We start from the raw sequence: 17,957 nt of genomic DNA, 5'->3' as shown, positions 1-17,957 counted from the left end.
ATATATATATATATATATATATATATATATATATATATATATATATATATACATATATTCTAAAAACATGATCCTAGGAGGCACTTCTAATGAATTCCGTTGGCTAAACTTCAATGCAATCTTCAATTCATCTAGTTTTTATCTGTTTATATATTCAGTTTAAGAATTCCCTGAGATGAATCACGCTGTTAATAGAACGTTTAATGCCTAAAGGGTGTTTTTAAAGATTGCATTAATACCATTCCCCAAGTACAGGGTCAATTATGTTTATTTGCTTCTATTAACATAATAGTCTAACGTTGGCAACACATTTCCTATGAAACACGCATGCATGATGAAATCTCTCAGGGAGCTCTTTCTGTCATGTTTCAAATGGGCTCTGACAAATCACTTATTAAGAGAGAATTCCCGCTGTATTTTTGGCTTTGGTGCAGTTTAGTTGTTTGAGAGAAGGGAATTTGGTGGGATCAAATCAGAGAACGCATTTGCAAGGCATTCAGAGAGAATGAATCATATTCCAGCAGTCTGCCAACGTGATGGAAACTGCTAAGTGTTGGAATCTGAACTAGGCTCCGACTGAGCAATGACAGACAATAAAATGGCATGGAAATCGCTTTTGGATAGCTCAACTTTACTGAGGTTTGAAATGTGTGCGTATGTACTAGCCGCAGGCTAAGTTGCATGGCAAACAGCGATGGCATAAATGTAGAAAGGGGTGGGCGGAAGTTAAGGAAGAAAGGCACAAGGGAAGCGGATGTCCCCTCCGCTTGATAAGGAACGGCTCTTTTAAATGTGTGGCAGCCCATAGGCCTGGTGTGAGCGGAGTCTTGCCAGTGGCACTTCATTCAGTCCGACTTGAAATGCAAGACACAGCTCATCCAGGAAGTTTTTGTTGGGATCCCACACTGCTCACTGGCCCAGTATATCTGCCCGTTCAGAGCGCAGTGTCTTCCAAAAGCTTTTTGTTGTTAGTCCTTCTATAAAGGGCCGGTTATTCTTCCAAGGTCGAGCAGTAGCTGTTTTCGTGATCTATACGTCGCTGCTTCGTTTCATCTTAAGAGGCACGCCGAAAACAGAAGGTAAACAGAACGAATGTCTTCGACTGAAACAGCTGAGGATTTCAATTAAATATTTCAGCCGTCTTAATGTAATCACCGGTTTCCAGCCAGGGTTTTTTTTTTTCATAAGCATTCTTCGCAGTCACTCTTGGTTATTGCCGCAGCGGTTAACGCCAAGGACAGCTCATAATGCGCTCCTCTATTTATCCAGCACTTGTAATAAAAACAAAAGGCCTGTGATATAAAAGTCATCTGGGCTACTAAAGCCCTGGTGTAAATTTTTGGCTGTCCTTTCTCCATGATTATAGTCTCCTTAACCTTTAAAGTCGACATCAAGTCAAAATTGGCCCTATTTACTTTCTTAATACTTGTTCCTGGTTTGATTGTACGCAATTTATTAGTGTACAACAGTCTTCTGAAATAACTTTTCTTTGAACAGGCATAGGCCACATAAGTGGGGGAAATTGCTATTTAGGCTATTGCAAATTATGCAGTCTTTCTGAAAAGATGAGTTTATGGCAATAATAGCAAATAAGAACCCTTCCTCACTCTCAAGGTATCTGATTTTGCTGCATATCAACATTTGGACTACTTAGGTGCTGATTTTTGGAATAAATTATTGCAATTACTTGGTTATGTTTAGGTTTAGCTGTTCAAATCTGACTATATCATATGTATATGTGCGTTAAAAAATGAAAAACTATACTATAACAAAAATAGATGAGTCCCACACACTGCTTTAGCTTGCAAACCATAGTTTAATAATGTTCTCATCATGCAACTTTCATCCTGATGATAGCCCCATGACTGAAATGTTGCATTAAAATATGATTTGCAAGCTGTTATATTTTCATATATTTTTGTTAGATGATTTGCTTCTATTTATTCCAATGCACCTGCTTGTAGATTAACCAGGAGCTACGGAGGCATTTCATTTGCAAATGTAACTATAAAAGTATATTTTATTTCATAAATATTTTACATTTCTATAACTGTAAATACATAATAGTGCTTACATTTTAGATTGTCAATACATCCATATTTTATGTTTCAGCATCTATCCAAATGTACCAAAAATATGTTTCTGTAACTGTAAATGTTATGTATGAATGGTTACATAGAAACAAAGAGACCAGGCTGGTTTAATATTGTTGACGAATGGTTAGGTTTAGGGGTCATGGCACAGATGGCAGCAAACAGGTTTTGCAGTCACAGGCCAGCTGAGCAACTGCCACTGAGATGAATGGGAATGCTAACGGATAGCTTTCTACAGGTATTATTCATATTAATTAATTCATATGACCTGGTCTGTTCTGGTACAAGACGCCAGTTTTCACCAGCCTGTCAATTCCCGATTGATAAAAGAAGTTCCCATTCTGCATTTTAATCATGGTGCACTTGGAAATACAGAAGTAAGATGGGCTCTCAGTCAATCTTTCACCTAGGATTGATGCTGAAATCTGTATACGTCACATTGAAATTCATTTCCAGAAGTAACAAAAGATAAAATTCTATGACAAATGCTTTGGAATGAGAGAGAGAGAATCCTAAACAGAGAAGGCGAGGAAGACCACAGGAGGATTTGAGACAGACAGTAAAGTGAATACCATCTCGGACTGTTAGAATTCAACATTTCGCCAATAGGTCCCTTGCCACACTGTGACCTTTCCGATATGTAAATCTGGGCTCAATCCATTGTCACTTTGACCCTCTTCTCCAGCTTTTCAGAATGGGATGCACTTTACGTTCAGTGAGCTCTTTACACTGACGCATAGGTCACAGAGGATGTATTAGCTCACTGTAAAAACACAAGTGTATGAAAACAGTGATAGGCTGCCGCCCTCTGAGGCTCATATTATATAAAGTGCTATAGGGCTGGGAATCTTACTCAGAACCGGTTCCATTTTAAACAAATTATTTTCATGGCATTCATTTCCGTCAACGGTTCTTGAACATTCATGTTTTAATGCTGATACAGATGAAACACATTACTGAAAGGGTGGTGTTATGGCAAGCAATACGGTGTTTTAGCTGAAAAGTGAATGCAATGAAATGTCAAAGTGAATAGAGTACTGAAATTTCGGTAACACTTTAGTTTAGGGAACAGTTCTCACTATTAACTAGTTGCTTATTGGTATGCATATGACTAGCTTATTGGATGTTGATTAGTACTTATAAAGCACATATTAATGTCTGATTCTGCATGACCATATTTTGGATCCCTTAATCTGACCACATACCTAAACTTAACAACTACCTACTATTAATAAGCAGCTAATTAGCAGTTTATTGAATAAAGTGTGACCAACATTTTTTACGAAATGGTCAAACCAAACTGATGTAATCAGTTTGAATCAGTCTGTGACTAACTAGACTATTTAACTAAAAATATTGAAATATAATTACAAAACAATATTCAAAGTACATAAAAAGACATTGTTTTTGGAATCGCTAAGTACGGTGACCCATTAGTGCACAACGCAACGCAATTAAAAAAGCAAACATACGCTCACAACACAACGAAATTAAGCCACAACTCAACGGAAATTGTCCCGACCACTAGGGAGCAGTGTTGACAGTTAAACACCGATATTTCCTCTAGACGCCACAAGAAATTCTCAATGATCTTAATATGTGTAATCGATTTTTAAATGAACAACATGTTTTTACTGAATGTTTTGATATCCTGGTAATGTATCGATTTATGAATCGAGCAGAAAATAAGTCAATATTATTTTCAATTTGGACAGTTTAACTCAGTGGTTGGGAGCATTTCCGTTGTGTTGTGGCTTAATTTCGTTGTGTTGTGAGCTTATGTTGCTTTTTTAATTTCGTTGTGTTGTGCAATACTGGTCCACCGTAGTTAAGGAACGGGCATTATTATTAAATCCCAATTATCCGGATAATTCCCATTCCTAGGGCTAAATTATAGAAATCAAATGAATGCAGCATTGACCTTTAAATGTAAAATATTAATTGCCTGTGCATAAGAAATGCCTTCAAATACAGCCTTAATTCATTAAAGTTATCATTCATTGATGTAGTCAGTGGTTGATAAATCCAAGGGTTTTGCATTTGATTTGTAGTATTTCAAAATTAGATTTTCACTGATGTGCTTAACATCTGCCATATATTAATGCAGAAACGTTTGGACTGTGAATACTCTCAATGACAAATAATAGAGTTTATGGGAACTGCAACATGATGCCATTAAATCCAGATGCACTATAAAGGACATTTGAAGTGACAGAGCTTTCTCGCCTCAGGTATCACAGCTGCCACCTCTCTCAAACAATTCCTTACTTCAACTTAAAGGGGTAGTTCACTCAAAAATGAAAATTCTGTCATTAATTACTCTTACTCTCATGTCGTTCCAAACCCATAAGACCTTCGTTCATCTTCGGAACACAAATTAAGATATTTTTGATGAAATCCGATAGCTTTCTGACGCTGCATAGAGAGCAAAGCAACTGAAATGTTCAAGGCCCAGAAAGGTACCAAGAACATCGTTAAAATAGTCCATGTGACATCAGTGGTTCAACCGTAATTTTATGAAGCTATGATAATACTTTATTCAACAATTCTTCTCCCCCGAGTTACCATCTACCGCCATTATCGGGAGTAACACGACGCACGTGCGTGATGCTGCTGACGTTGAACACGTATGTGTTGTGTTATTCTCGATAATGGCGGTAGAAGGCAACTCGGGGGAGAAGAATTGTTGAATTAAGTCATTCTTTTTGTTTTTGTGCGCACAAAAAGTATAATCAAAGCTTCATAAAATGACGGTTGAACCACTGATGTCACATGGACTATTTTAACGATGTTCTTGGTACCTTTCTGGGCCTTGAACGTTTCAGTTGCTTTGCTCTCTATGCAGGGTCAGAAAGCTCTCGGATTTCATCAAAAATATCTTAATTTGTGTTCCAAAGATGAACGAAGGTCTTATGGGTTTGGATTTGGAAGGACATGAGGGTGAGTAATTAATGACAGAATTTTCATTTCTGGGTGAACTATCCCTTTAACAGTGTGATGCAATACACCTAGTGGACTACAATGCACATATAAAGCAGGTTGTACCACTGAAGCTTTGCATTTCTTAAAAGACAAAATAAAAAACATGCATTTTATGAATGACATTCAAGAGTTTTGTAAAAATCTCTTTAAAAGATTGACCTCGCTACTCTGATCATTTCCCAATAGATGTAAGACATCATTAATCACTGGTTAAAAATGACTTTGCCAAGTAGGGCAAGTTCCTGGAACAGCATTCAGCAGTCAATTGACCCAACACATTTTAGGGTTAGATTTAGGGTTAGGGTTGTTGTAATGGCCATGTTAGTTCGACACAAATGCTGTTACAGGACCAACAAAACATGTTGATCAAAGAATGTGCTGATTCTCCAACTGTACAAACACTGTTGATGACATTGGTGATGTGATGGTAGATGAACTGTAGCTTTCATTTGAAATGAACGCTAATGTTGAAATTACTGCACAGCAGAGTCACATCTATATTCAGACATGTTAAAACAGAAAGGCTGATAATGAAGTTTTCTTTATCATTACAAATTGAAGCTTGTCTTGTTAATGCTTTTTATTTATCTATAGTGTGTTAAGCTCTTGACCCACTGAAAAGTATGTCATTTATTTTAATGCAACTCTGCAGCACTGTATTGAAGTTCTACTTTGTTTAAAAAAAAGCTATGTATGACTTGTAATATAAAACACAGACTTAATAAGAGGGTCGAACTCAACTGATAATTTATTTCAATATTTTGCTATTATGTAAATAAAATGATCTGTCATGTTTTAGCCATTTTATCTAATCTCAGCCAAATTCTAACTTCTTATTAGGTTGTGTTCTAATCTATGCACATTATGTGAACTTGATTCTGTATACATGAACAATCATGTTATACATTTAAATTATTTCTGTTATTGACCAGTTTCATGTAAGTTAATGAATTACTGTCTAATATTAATCACATGTATAGCTAAATACATGTATAGCTTTTTTTCTGTACAGTCCATTTCCTGTGTTGATGATCATACTATTTTGAATTTCCTGTGTTTCTCTGTATTTTTCCTGCTTTACTAACAGGAACACATTCCAAAAAACAGGGCGAGGATTTATCCGATAACGACGGTGATGAAGATGAAGGTATTCACTTTGGTGACGAAAGACAATTGCATGTCTTGTTTTTTTTTCTCTATACTTTGACTGCAGCCCTCCCTTGTGCATCTTTTTACCTTCTCTCATGGTCCTTTGTATGGGTGTGGTGGATGACTGTGTCTCAAATACTGCAATACTTAGCATGTCAGGGAGATTTTTAAGAGTGAGAGTGAATTGCGTAGGTGCAGCGTGGCTTTGTATGTTTTTTTTTCTTTCATCTGTTGTATATGGTATATCTTAGGCTAGAATTGTTTTAATTTGTGCAGTGGTTCTCAACTGGTTTGAATTTACAACCCAACAAACATAAAATCAGATGAAATCTATTTATATGACCATGAACAACATAAGCTCAGGTTTCTTTACATTTTTCTTTATATCTTTATATCTTAAAAGAGATCAAGGTTTCAAGGTTGATCAAGGTTTCAAATCATACATATTTTTCTTTATATCTTAAAAGAGATAAAGATGGCGCCGCAGACGGCCGCCTCAGTGCTTGGCTCTCCAGTGTTTGTACTGTTTTTGTTAGTTTTTCCTGTTTTCTGTTTCTCAAACACGATCAGTTTTACCAGGGATGAACTGCTGAACATTCGGCAGAACACACCACAAAATCTCCTACCGAATTTCGATTATCTATCTAGAAGTGCTCTTCATTAACTGTAAGCCTTTCTACTCATCGCGGGAATTTTGCTCATTCATTCTCGTGAGTGTTTACATTCCTCCGCAAACGCACACGACACTACAGTCATCGTCCTCATCAAGGACATAGACGAGTCTGCTTATAGACAGGAGGTTAAAGAGCTGGCTGTCTGGTTCAGTCTTAACAACCTGGAGCTGAACACACTCAAAACTGTGGAACCATCCTCTGCACTTCAATAACTGTCTGGTTCAGCTCAGCTACCAAATCTGACCTCAGAAGACTACGTAGGATAGTCCGGACTGCTGAGTGAATCACTGGTACAACCCTCCCTACTCTCCAAGAACTGTACTCATGCAGAGTGAGCAAAAGGGCTGGCAAAATCACTCTGAATGCCTCACAGCCAGCCCACTCCCTCTTTGAACTGTTGCCATCTGGTCGACGCTACAGAGTACTGCGCACCAGAACGGCCAGGTTGTTGGTTTCCTCTTTTCTGATCATTTGGAATGAGAATAAAAAAATTAAAAAAATAAAAACTTGCAAATAAGTTCAAACATCAATTCAATATCTACTATTTCCTGAATATTATGAAATTCAAGATGGCTGCCTCTGATGACGTCATAATATGCAAATTAGATGAGTATATTTACACCCCACATAAACTTTTGGTCATGCCCAACATTTTTCTAATTTACAGTAGATCTCTATCTTTAAGCCCTTTCACGCCACAAGCTTTTGAAAATTTGAAATTTTGTCAAAATCCAGCATTTTTCCCAAAAATACCTGGCGCCTAAAGGGTTAACACATGTACTTATTTACATTTCAAATTTGCACATATTATACCTGTACGTACATAATTGTCTATATTATATATTGTGTTTTTGCTATTTTGTACATTGTCTATTTTGTATTATTCTTTTTATTATTTATGTCCTGTCTTGTCACTGTCAGTCTGTTGAACTGTGGAGCTTCTGTCACTAAAACAAATTCATTGTATGTGTATACATATACAGTGGGTACGGAAAGTATTCAGACCCCCTTAAATTTTTCACTCTTTGTTATATTGCAGCCATTTGCTAAAATCATTTAAGTTAATTTTTTTTCCTCATTAATGTACACACAGCACCCCATATTGACAGAAAAACACAGAATTGTTGACATTTTTGCAGATTTATTAAAAAAGAAAAACTGAAAAATGCTCAGTATTTAGTAGAAGCACAATATAACAAAGAGTGAAAAATTTAAGGGGGTCTGAATACTTTCTGTGCCCACTCTATATATATATATATATATATATATATATATATATATATACCTGTATACACGCTCAGTGGAGTTGGGGATCACAGTTCACGATCGGGTCCCCCCTCGGCATGGGTCCCTGTTACTCAGTTCCACTATTACCCACTCTCTGACGCCCCTGGATATGAGAATAGTAAGACCTGTAGATATGGAGTATGTGTTATTTAAGAAAATATAATTAAATTTTCAGAATGAAATTTTTTTTCAAACCTAGTCTGTGGGTTAAAACACCCCCAGGGGGCTTCATTACTGTAGTTACACTGTCCTGAACATCACATCCTTTGTTTTTCCATCAAATGTATTCTAACTAGTTGGTTGAAAAATATTTGGACTTTATATTTAAAAATTGCCTCAAGTTAGCATCAGGTAGCTAATTAGCTAGCCAGTTACCATCAGCTAAAAAAAATCAAATAGGCTATAATATTCTAATTTTGTAATTCATAATTATTGATTATGTTCTCTTTCATTTTAAGCTAAAACTGCCTGTACTCTGATTTTGCTGTAAATGTATAAAGCAAATTACTTTGTCAGACTGGGGTCATTTTACCGCACTTATTTGTACCCCCTTGGTACAAATTCAATTTTTGTTAAAAATCAAATAACATTAAAACTCTGGACATTTTTCATACATGGTTTATAATTTACGTCATTGTCACAAAAACTACGATAACTATTCTGGACACATTTAACTTTTGTTTCACAGAAAAAACTACACAGTCCTTAAGGGGGGCGTTTCCCCCACTCTACCCTATACTGTGCTCGTAGCACGTGCTCTTCAATTACCAATCACAAATGCGGCGACTCGCGCTGTTTATCATTTCATATTAAAGCACAAAAGAAACTACAAGCATGCACTGTCATAGTTATGTCGTCAGTTAAGTCATGAAGTTACCAAAAATGCAAATAAAGCCGCCTTAAAACTGTGCACGCATAAAAGTATTTGTTATATATGAGTCAGATTTAAGAACGTGTCTCTGAAATGCAGTGGTTTTCAAAACTGTCCTGGAGCACCAGCACTGTCTCCCTCATCTAACACACCCGATTTAACTCGTCAGCTCATTAGTAGAGACTTTAAGACCTGAGTCAGAAAAAGTAAAGAGAAGTTGGGTGGAGTAGGGGAGGAGGAAAGCAATTTCTTAGAGACATCAGTAGTATTGGTGGATTCCATTAAACAAACATTAAAAATATACTGTCTTTTTGTTTCTACATCATCATAATCATATTATTGTTATTTAAAGTGTCATAAAGGCATTAAAGGCATTTTTACATGACTCACTCACGTCTTCAACTTAAGCTCAACTATGCAACATCACACAAAGCTACCTCTATATGAGAAGCGTTGCACATAGATAGGTTTGACCATTTATTCATTTACATAGAATATCTCAGTAAATTACATACATTCTCTGAATGTCATGATATGCCTATGACTTTGTGTCATAAAAAATACTTTATAGTTAGATGCACAGGATCAGTCTCTCTTTCATATCGTAGGTCCGTGGCAGATGGTGTCAAAAATGAAATTATTTGAACCCTGTGCATTGTGTTACAGTGCTTGACCTGCATGCAACGTAACGCAGGCTGTATTGCTGATGCATGATGCCTTATTCCATTGAGTCTCATTTAGTCATGTAATAGCTGTATAGAATAGCTGTACAGTGCAAATGACATTTTCATGATGTGGTAATTAAAATCTATTTGTTGTGGTTTTGCTCCCTCATATATTTTACTAGCATGCAGGACTAGCGCTGTCTGTGTTCAGCAACATGGAGACACATAAGAGGCAAGCATGGGATATCACAGCACAGTTTTTAAAACAGGCGAATGGATTTAGATTAGGAGAGAGAGGCTGACAAGTTGTGGTAAGAGGATTAGCAACGGAGGAGGAAAAAGCATGCGCGCAAGAGAAGTTGCCAATCAGCAAGAGCATTGTTCACTTTCAGCATTTATCTTGGGATATTCTGGGCTCAGGGTGGATATCTGGCGAGATTAGAATTGGAAAAGTATTCTTCCCCAGTTACTGCGAAAGGCTTAAACCCCAGAACCTCAAATCCTGTTATTGTTGTTCCTTTATGCTCCTAAACTGACAATAGATTTTATAGGTGAGGGACATGTTCAGTGCTGGGGTTATGGTCAAGTTGTACACCCCTACTGTGCCTTTGTTGGTTTAGACCAAGTGCTGATCTCAGTTCTTGTTTGGCTGGCCACATTTATCGTGTTCAGGTGCTGCATCAAAGCTGGCACTTTGCATTTGCCATTCTACTGTTGTACTTTACAGCGGTGTCTAAGGCTGAAATGGGAACTGAAGCAACTCAAGTTTGAAGCGGCTCAGTCAGGGGTATTAACAGCAGTGTTAATCGAAATGCTTTCTTCAATACCAACGGAGGCAGAGGCCTTGTAATGCACACGTCTTAGCCCTATACATGTAGGGAAGCTTCCCTTGGGAGGATTTGGACTTCCAATCCAAAGTGGTTGCATTACCTTTGCAATTGGCTGGTTCAGACAATCCAATTTCTGACTTGTGCCAGTGTGGTGGCTCTCCATGAAAAATCCAGTAGGCTCCAGCAGTCAAGCAGCATGTCCTTCCAGAAGCTTTTACGCTTGGTCTGGAGGTTGGATTTATGGACATAGCAGTCCCAGTGGGATGTGGATTCAGCTCTGGATTGAGATGTAGTCCACCGAGATATCCGTGTTCTAGCCCAAGGCATGTTTTTGCATGAGGTGCCAATTACCCTGCATCAATGGCCTGCCTGTTTTTCCTTGACTCTGAATGGCCCAGGGGTATGGCGTCAACAGTGACAATAGGAAGCATGGCTTGTGAAGCATGCCAGAACATTAAAAGAAAACAAGAATACAAAGCAGGCAAAGGTGGCAAATGAGTTGGCCTAGATCGGGAGGTTGTGGTTGGTAAACAGTTGAGCCTCACTTCCTTGTTAAAGCATTTTGGGTATCTCCACTGAAGTTATCAAATGTAAGAGTGCGACAAATTAGTTTTGACATTCAAACAGTGAATGATATTCCACTTGAGCCAAATATATATCAGTATGCCCCGTTTGTCTAACAAGGCGTGCAAGTCAAAGCAACAATACTCGGACACAGAAACTAGAATTGAGCTGCCACTACATATTTGCAAAAGATAGCAATAGTGAGCATGGCACATTGTTCACCTTACAACCTCTACTCTTCTCTGACTACATATCATTGTGAATCTAGGCCATTCTTACTTGGCAAACAATTCTAGACGACATTACCACACACTTAACCCTTCGCCAGATCAACCAGGAGCCTTTAGGCACAAACTGTGTGAATACATCCCAGTCGTTCCATCTCTTTCTGCTCACTCTGGCTGAATCCCAATTTATCTACTTCTAGATAGGAATGCATGCAAGCAAGTTAATATGTCAGTATTATGACATCTATGTGTAATTTAATGTGCTTTAATTTGGGATGCACCTGATCTAATCTGGTTTACTTTATAGGATGAATACAGTGTGACTTGGGATTCAGCCCAGACATCTGTCTTTACCTCTGAAATAGTTTGGGCTCATATGACATAATGTAACTAGCAAGCTGTTGGCATAATTTCTCAGCTGGTGGTCCTTATTTCAGTCATCAGGTTTGGCACAAACAGATTGCAGTGCCTATCATTCTGTAGAGCATCATTGGCAATTAAGTCAACCTCAGGTGCTACTAAACAAAGCTATAACACCTACCGGTACAGTTTGCACTGAGGTATAACTGTTATGGTACTGCTACATTAAAGGTGACATATCATGAAAATCTGACGACTTATTTCCCAACTGTTTACTATTACATATTGTAAAAAGGGGCATAATATGTCTCCTTTAAGTAGGTGTATATTTAGGTGCAGGGAACTAATTCTTTATGTAGAGCATGGCAGTAGTGATATATTACGTTTGGCTCACAGGAAGACATACCTTGTCTCATGTGTCTGCTCTCTTTCCCAATGCTGACAAATAGATGCACATAGCTATTGCTTGGCTCGCTTATCCATGTGCCTTAATTGGACAAAAGAGCCCTTCCCTCCTCCAGACACTAGCCCTCTTCCCATGGTGCCAGTGGCCAGGCCAGCTCCACCTGCTTGGGTGTTAGGATGGATTTCACTGAGTGTCCAGTCTAAAATGGAGTTCAGTGCCTACCGTCACACAGGATGGATTAAATAAGCAATTGGCCAAATCGGATGTATGCCTGTTTGTACAGTTTTGTGCCAATAGTTGAAGGAACAGACTGGAAACATTTATGGCTTAAATGCATAGATTGCGTTGTTGGCTAGTGATTTGAACAAACTCCTATAACCTTAATATTAAACTTTGGTGTGTTACCTGTCCCACACTTTTGTGTTACAAACACAAATTACACAACTTGTTTAGGAAAGTTATGCTATTTGTGTGTGCTATTTGTTTTTCTAAGTAACTGAACTTATGATGGTAACCTGGAACCTGGTACATTGGTTTGAAAACTAAAAACATACTTAACCCCTTAGCATTCCTGTAAAATTTGCCTAAATCGCCTAAAACACACAGTGTACCATGGGCAGTACAGTGGAATGCTAACAGGTAAATAGCCCAGGTGAAAGAGTTTACCCTCAACTCTTAGTGATGTTCTGGTTTCTTTAGCAGATAGAGTTCAGGACCCTCCTTCAGTGTGAAGGCCTGTTCTCACCAGCACAAATGTTCGGCACAAAAATTTGGCCAGATTTTCGCCAGCTTTATTTGCAGTGTGATGGAAAAGAGATTAGACAATATAACATATTTGTGTCAGTATGAACAGAGGCATTAACAGCCATTCAATCAAATTAAAATATTTATTGCACCGAATTTTCGCACCCAACATTCTTTTGCTACTCAGGCTCATTGGAAATACATGCCTTTGCCTACAATTCTGCAAAACTACTCCTTGCACAATATTATGTTATGACTTCAAAACAATTTTAACATGCTAAGAGATTTGAAAACCAATACTTTTCAGTTGCATCAGCAAATGTGTTTTTATATCACTTTTGCATTTGTTAACACTATCAGGTAGGTTCAGGGTTTGGTGTATGAGGTATGTTATTTTCCAACACAATAGAGCATTACATTTTTAGCGAACCTGCCCAGACATCTGAATTCTAAACCACCAAAATATGTACCTGAAGCAACGTAACAAAAACACCACAATATGTACCTGAAGCAACATAATAAAAATGCAGCAATATGTGCTTGCAATAAAAACAATTTGCAATTAAAGTATTAAATGCGAGTTTACCACTACTCACTGGACATTTCACTTGCTGTGAAACATGAAGTAAGGTACGTAATATTGGTGTTGCAGAAAGATCGCCACAACCATGTATTTCCAATGAGCCTGGGTTGCTCGGTTTGGTCTGAACAGACCTTAAGCAACCACCCAGACACCCTAGCAGTGTGGTGGTAGATTTTGCATGGGCAAACGGCACTCACATTTGTAAAAGTCTATATTCCTTGGCATCAGTCTCAGGACATTGTCACAAATTCTTGAGAGTATGGTCATTTTGCATAATTATAAGCTCTTTGCAGGTGTGTGTGTGGTAGTGCTTTTGGTTCGTAGCGTGTGAGGTGTCTGACGTGGCATCTGCGTGGTGGTGCAGTGAGTTTCAGAACTGTCTGAAACTCACCCTCCCCCCTTTTCTGTCTCTCTCTTGGTCTCTCCCTCCTCCTCATTCACTGCTAGAAGCTGGGCTTCAAAGAGCACATCAAACCACCTGTCTCTGTGTTAGTACCATTATATTTAATGCACAAACACCGCAGCCCAGTCTCAAGAACTTACCTTCTTCAAAGGTCACTCATCCCATCTGGATTGAGGTTGAGCCATTGAAATCAAAGTCTACAAATTGCCAAATGCAAACCTTTTGCATTTCACTTAGGCCAATATGTGTTATTTTGTATTAACTTGTATTTAAAGCACTGCAGTATCATCATACCCTGCACCCCAATATGCCTACTCTCTTACTAAACTGCTTGCAAAAAGCAGTGTGTGAAATGAGTAGCATGTCCATAAAACAGTACCCAAGAAATACCCATATGCCATTCTACTTTTGGATATGTCCATCCAATGGACACTCCACTATTCAATGAAGCTAGAGAATCCTATTAATGTGTACTTAATAGAGCATAATTTTTTAATGGCCACAGAGTTCTTCATCAAACAACTCTAACAGTACATGATTTTGGCCACAACAAACTTGCAAAACACCCTAGAAGCCACATCAACAACGCATAGCAATGTTCTAACAGCATTAGCATTGGGGTAGTGAGATTTGCAAAAGCAAGCACCACTCATGTTCTCTAAAAAAAAAATATATACAGTATATATATATATATATAGTTGTAGACAGATTGAGGTAGACGGTGTATAAAGGCTCCATGTGTATAATATGCATTTTCCTGCAGGGTCCGAGCTATGCTGGCTTCAGAAATATTCAGTCTGACCTGAAACTGTCGATCTTTAACATTTATGTTATCTGTGATGAGCTCAGCAGTGGGGTCTAAAGTCAAAACCTCGACTTTGGAGCTCATACAATGCTCACAATAAGAATGTTTGACAGATTCCATGTTTTACAGCGTCAGTGCTAGTCTGGGCCACTTATCAGTGCTCACGCTGTCCAGTTCCTCTAGAGTGACAGGCCATTGAGAGGTGGCCCATTGAGAATTTTGAGAGGTTCACAGATAGCTTGACGCGTCCTCCTCCTGAGCTTTGCAGACACGCTGAGCGCTACCGCCCAGGTCTGACATCCACCATATTTTAACACCCTAACCACAACTCTGATGGAGACGCAGAAGACTTTGTGAAGAAGGTCGTTCTACCCATCGTGCATTCAGAGGTGTTAAGTGTTGTTTCATTTATGGAAGCAGGGGTCTTCACCGTCTTTAGTTCACTTGGAGATGATTGATGGAGGTTATATAAAAGAATAGATGCATGACGCCCTCTGCTTTTGAAGATGAAACATATGCATTTGTTTGTGAGTTTGTGTCTGTGTATCATAGCGAATGAGTCATGTTTTCATGTCAAAGAACATATTTGTACTGTACATTCATAAAGCTGACATTTCAGTTAATGTTCTATAGTTTCACCCCTTCTGTACAAGGTCATGTATGTCCTTTTTATTCAAATGATGTGTTTGTGAAATGCAATTGTCTTTACAATGTCTTTTAATCAATATTTCTCTTCTTTTTCCTCAGGATATGAATTCTGAATCTTATGTGTTCAAGATGTCTTTAATGGGATTACGATGTTGACATTAAATATGAATATTTGGTAGAGAAGAGATCAGTTAGCAGAGTATTGTGGGGTTTTTTTTTTTTATGTCACATCATTCCGACATGATGTGAATCAACAAAAGAGGTTACTGATAACACTGACATGACTAATCTTTGTATTGTTTTTTCTAATTGATCTTTTTCATTCAATATCTCATCCTGTGCATCCCTTGTGCAGGAAGTCGTGTGCATTTTTTCTCTCTCACCTTCTTTTTCCCACTCCATACATTGTCTTTCTTCCGTACGATAAGTGTCAACAGAGAATTGTCATTTCAAAGCAGTGCCTTATCATACTTCTCTCAGATACCAGATAAATCTTTAAACGTAACCGTAAATTTTTCAGCTGCCGGATCTGAAATGGAAAAATTCTATACAAATCAGTTCTCGCTTGTTCCATCAGATCAGGAGTGTAATGTGCGAATGTGTTCTTGCAAAAGTAGACATTAAGCGCAGATAGCGGCACAGTGATTGCAAATAACATGCTTTATTTGCAAGAAAAAGCCAGCCGGTAATTTGCTGTGACCGCATACATACAAATAGGCGCATCTTTAATAGGAGGGCTTGAATGCAAACGGGGGCAAATGCACTGGAGTGGTGTTTGCGATTAGCCATTCTCAAAGATTCTGAATTTTGATCTGCCGTATCCATGGCAACTCTCAATACAATACAGCATTCTGAGTCTTAGCCCAGCAGTGCTCGCTTCTCAAGGCTTCTGTCTCTTTCATCTCAGTAGAGAGACAATTTTCCCAGCTTGTGCTCTTTTTTATGTTTAATATTATGTCATTAGCAGAAAATAACAAACTGATAATGGTTGATTGATTAATGTCTATATAAAAACATTAAGAGAAATAAGGAAGCATGTTCTTCTAAACCTGTATTACATACAGTCTTTCTTCTGGGAAGCACAAAAGGAGATCTTTGATAGAATGTTCAAGCTTCTGTTTCCCTTATTATGAAAGTGAATGGTGGTGTGCTGTCAAGCTCCAAAAATGAGTCCATACAAGGTATGAAGAATATTCTAATAATAGCTTTGTTTGAGGAACGACTGACGTTTAAAGGCAGAGTAAGCGATTTCTGGTAGCCAATGTTGATATTTGAAATCACCAAAACAAACACGCCCCTACCCCAAAAGGGTATTGCCCCTATTTTGATAGCTCCGCCCCACATATACGTACGCAACCCAGGCAACGATTAGTTCTGTGAAACAAAGCAAAACCAATGTTACACCGTGTCTACGGACGTGAGCGGCGCGGCGCAACAAATCCCGACAGAAAACTGCTGCCGGGTTCTATTTATGACGTGCTGACATACATTTCAAATGGTTTTCAACGGTCGTTTGATCGCGTCCAGTGTAGTCAGACTTTAGCTGTTGTAGACACGGTGTTACTCACCTACTGAGAAGAAACATAGCAACCTCGGCGTCCGATCGCAGGCCTCCGCTCCTTGAGTTCTCTCCAGCTCTGGAAAGCTGATCCGATATTTACACGGGTCCTACTTCTTGCCTTGTCGTTCCGCAGACGTTTTCCTCTTTTGTTTTTTATCCGCCATCTCTATCTTTCTGTCGCTCGGCTCGGCTAATGTCCGTCCCATGCACTGAAAGCTCTCTCCTCCACATCACGAGTAGACATGCCCCTTATTGCTGATTGGCTACAAGTTTGTTTTGCTATTCGGCCCGAATCAGTTTTCTAAAGTGTTTTTGAAAAATCACATACCCTGCCTTTAAGTAATTAAGATTTTTTTTTAAAGATTTTTTTAAAGGGGCTATATGTAAGAATTATCATGTGTTAATCACTTTTTTATTGCCAATGTGTGAATAGCTTGTAATGAAACTTAAAAAAACGAGACCTTCCCCAACTTCCTAGGTTGTCTATGAAAGCCTGTAGACTAATTTTTATGTGAAATCAAATGGACGTGACGTTTACGCACGTTCCCGAGAACCTCTCTTCCAAAACAAATGCTTATACAGTGTTCAGGTTAATGTCAAAAGAGCTATTCTGTACTGTAGTGGCAATGTGTCATGCACAGTGTAACTTTTATTACCTCATCTGTCGACATGATGCCAGACTGGAAAAGTGCAGAGCTGGCGCAAACATATCCACATCGCTATGATTAGATGCTTTCCTAACTGCTGCTTTCTCACCGCTGTCATTTTTGCTGTGCAACACATATTTACAAATTCATCTAAATGTCGCTCTCATCAGCGTGGGAGGCATCAAGATATCCGTCAACAGTGTATTACTGCAAAAGTATTTCCAACTTCTTTTTACTTCTAAAAAAAGAACTTCACTGAGTATATTGGGGCACTGAATCACGTCCAGCCTCTTGTTTGTTAAATGCATGAGTGTGTGCGCTAACAAATATTTTGCTGGCTGCAATTTACTTAACTGCCGTCGGTGCCGCTGATAACAAGGGTTTCTGAATTCTACACGATATGAGGTTACACTGTATGAGATCCAAATGCATTTGGCAACAATAATGTCAAACCTGCT

At 38.4% G+C, this 17,957-nt stretch overlaps 1 protein-coding gene across 9 annotated transcripts in view; it reads left to right on the top strand.

The window, feature by feature from the left end:
- LOC107733424 (neuroligin-3-like) overlaps nt 1–17,957 on the top strand; it is a 102,927-nt gene that overhangs the window by 68,818 nt on the left and 16,152 nt on the right. Inside the window, exons 1-2 of one of the 9 annotated variants that reach the window (XR_001638976.1) lie at nt 13,783–13,798; nt 16,061–16,062. Coding sequence is in view for 1 of the 9 variants with exons in the window: in XM_016545028.1 (XP_016400514.1) it covers nt 6,163–6,222 (60 nt within the window). In the remaining 8 variants the exon portion in view is untranslated. Of the gene's footprint in view, nt 1–6,162; nt 6,223–13,759; nt 13,799–14,182; nt 14,186–14,690; nt 14,695–16,060; nt 16,063–16,427; nt 16,434–17,957 lie in introns of those variants that run through there. The other 8 variants (XR_001638977.1, XR_001638985.1, XR_001638983.1 and 5 more) reach the window with 8 other exon arrangements.

The sequence above is a fragment of the Sinocyclocheilus rhinocerous genome, unplaced genomic scaffold, assembly GCF_001515625.1.
Source record: "Sinocyclocheilus rhinocerous isolate Xijiao unplaced genomic scaffold, SAMN03320098_v1.1 scaffold460, whole genome shotgun sequence".
Lineage (NCBI taxonomy): Eukaryota > Metazoa > Chordata > Actinopteri > Cypriniformes > Cyprinidae > Sinocyclocheilus > Sinocyclocheilus rhinocerous.
Note: the sequence above shows the minus strand (reverse complement) of the source record. Positions and strands in the feature narration are given on the sequence as shown.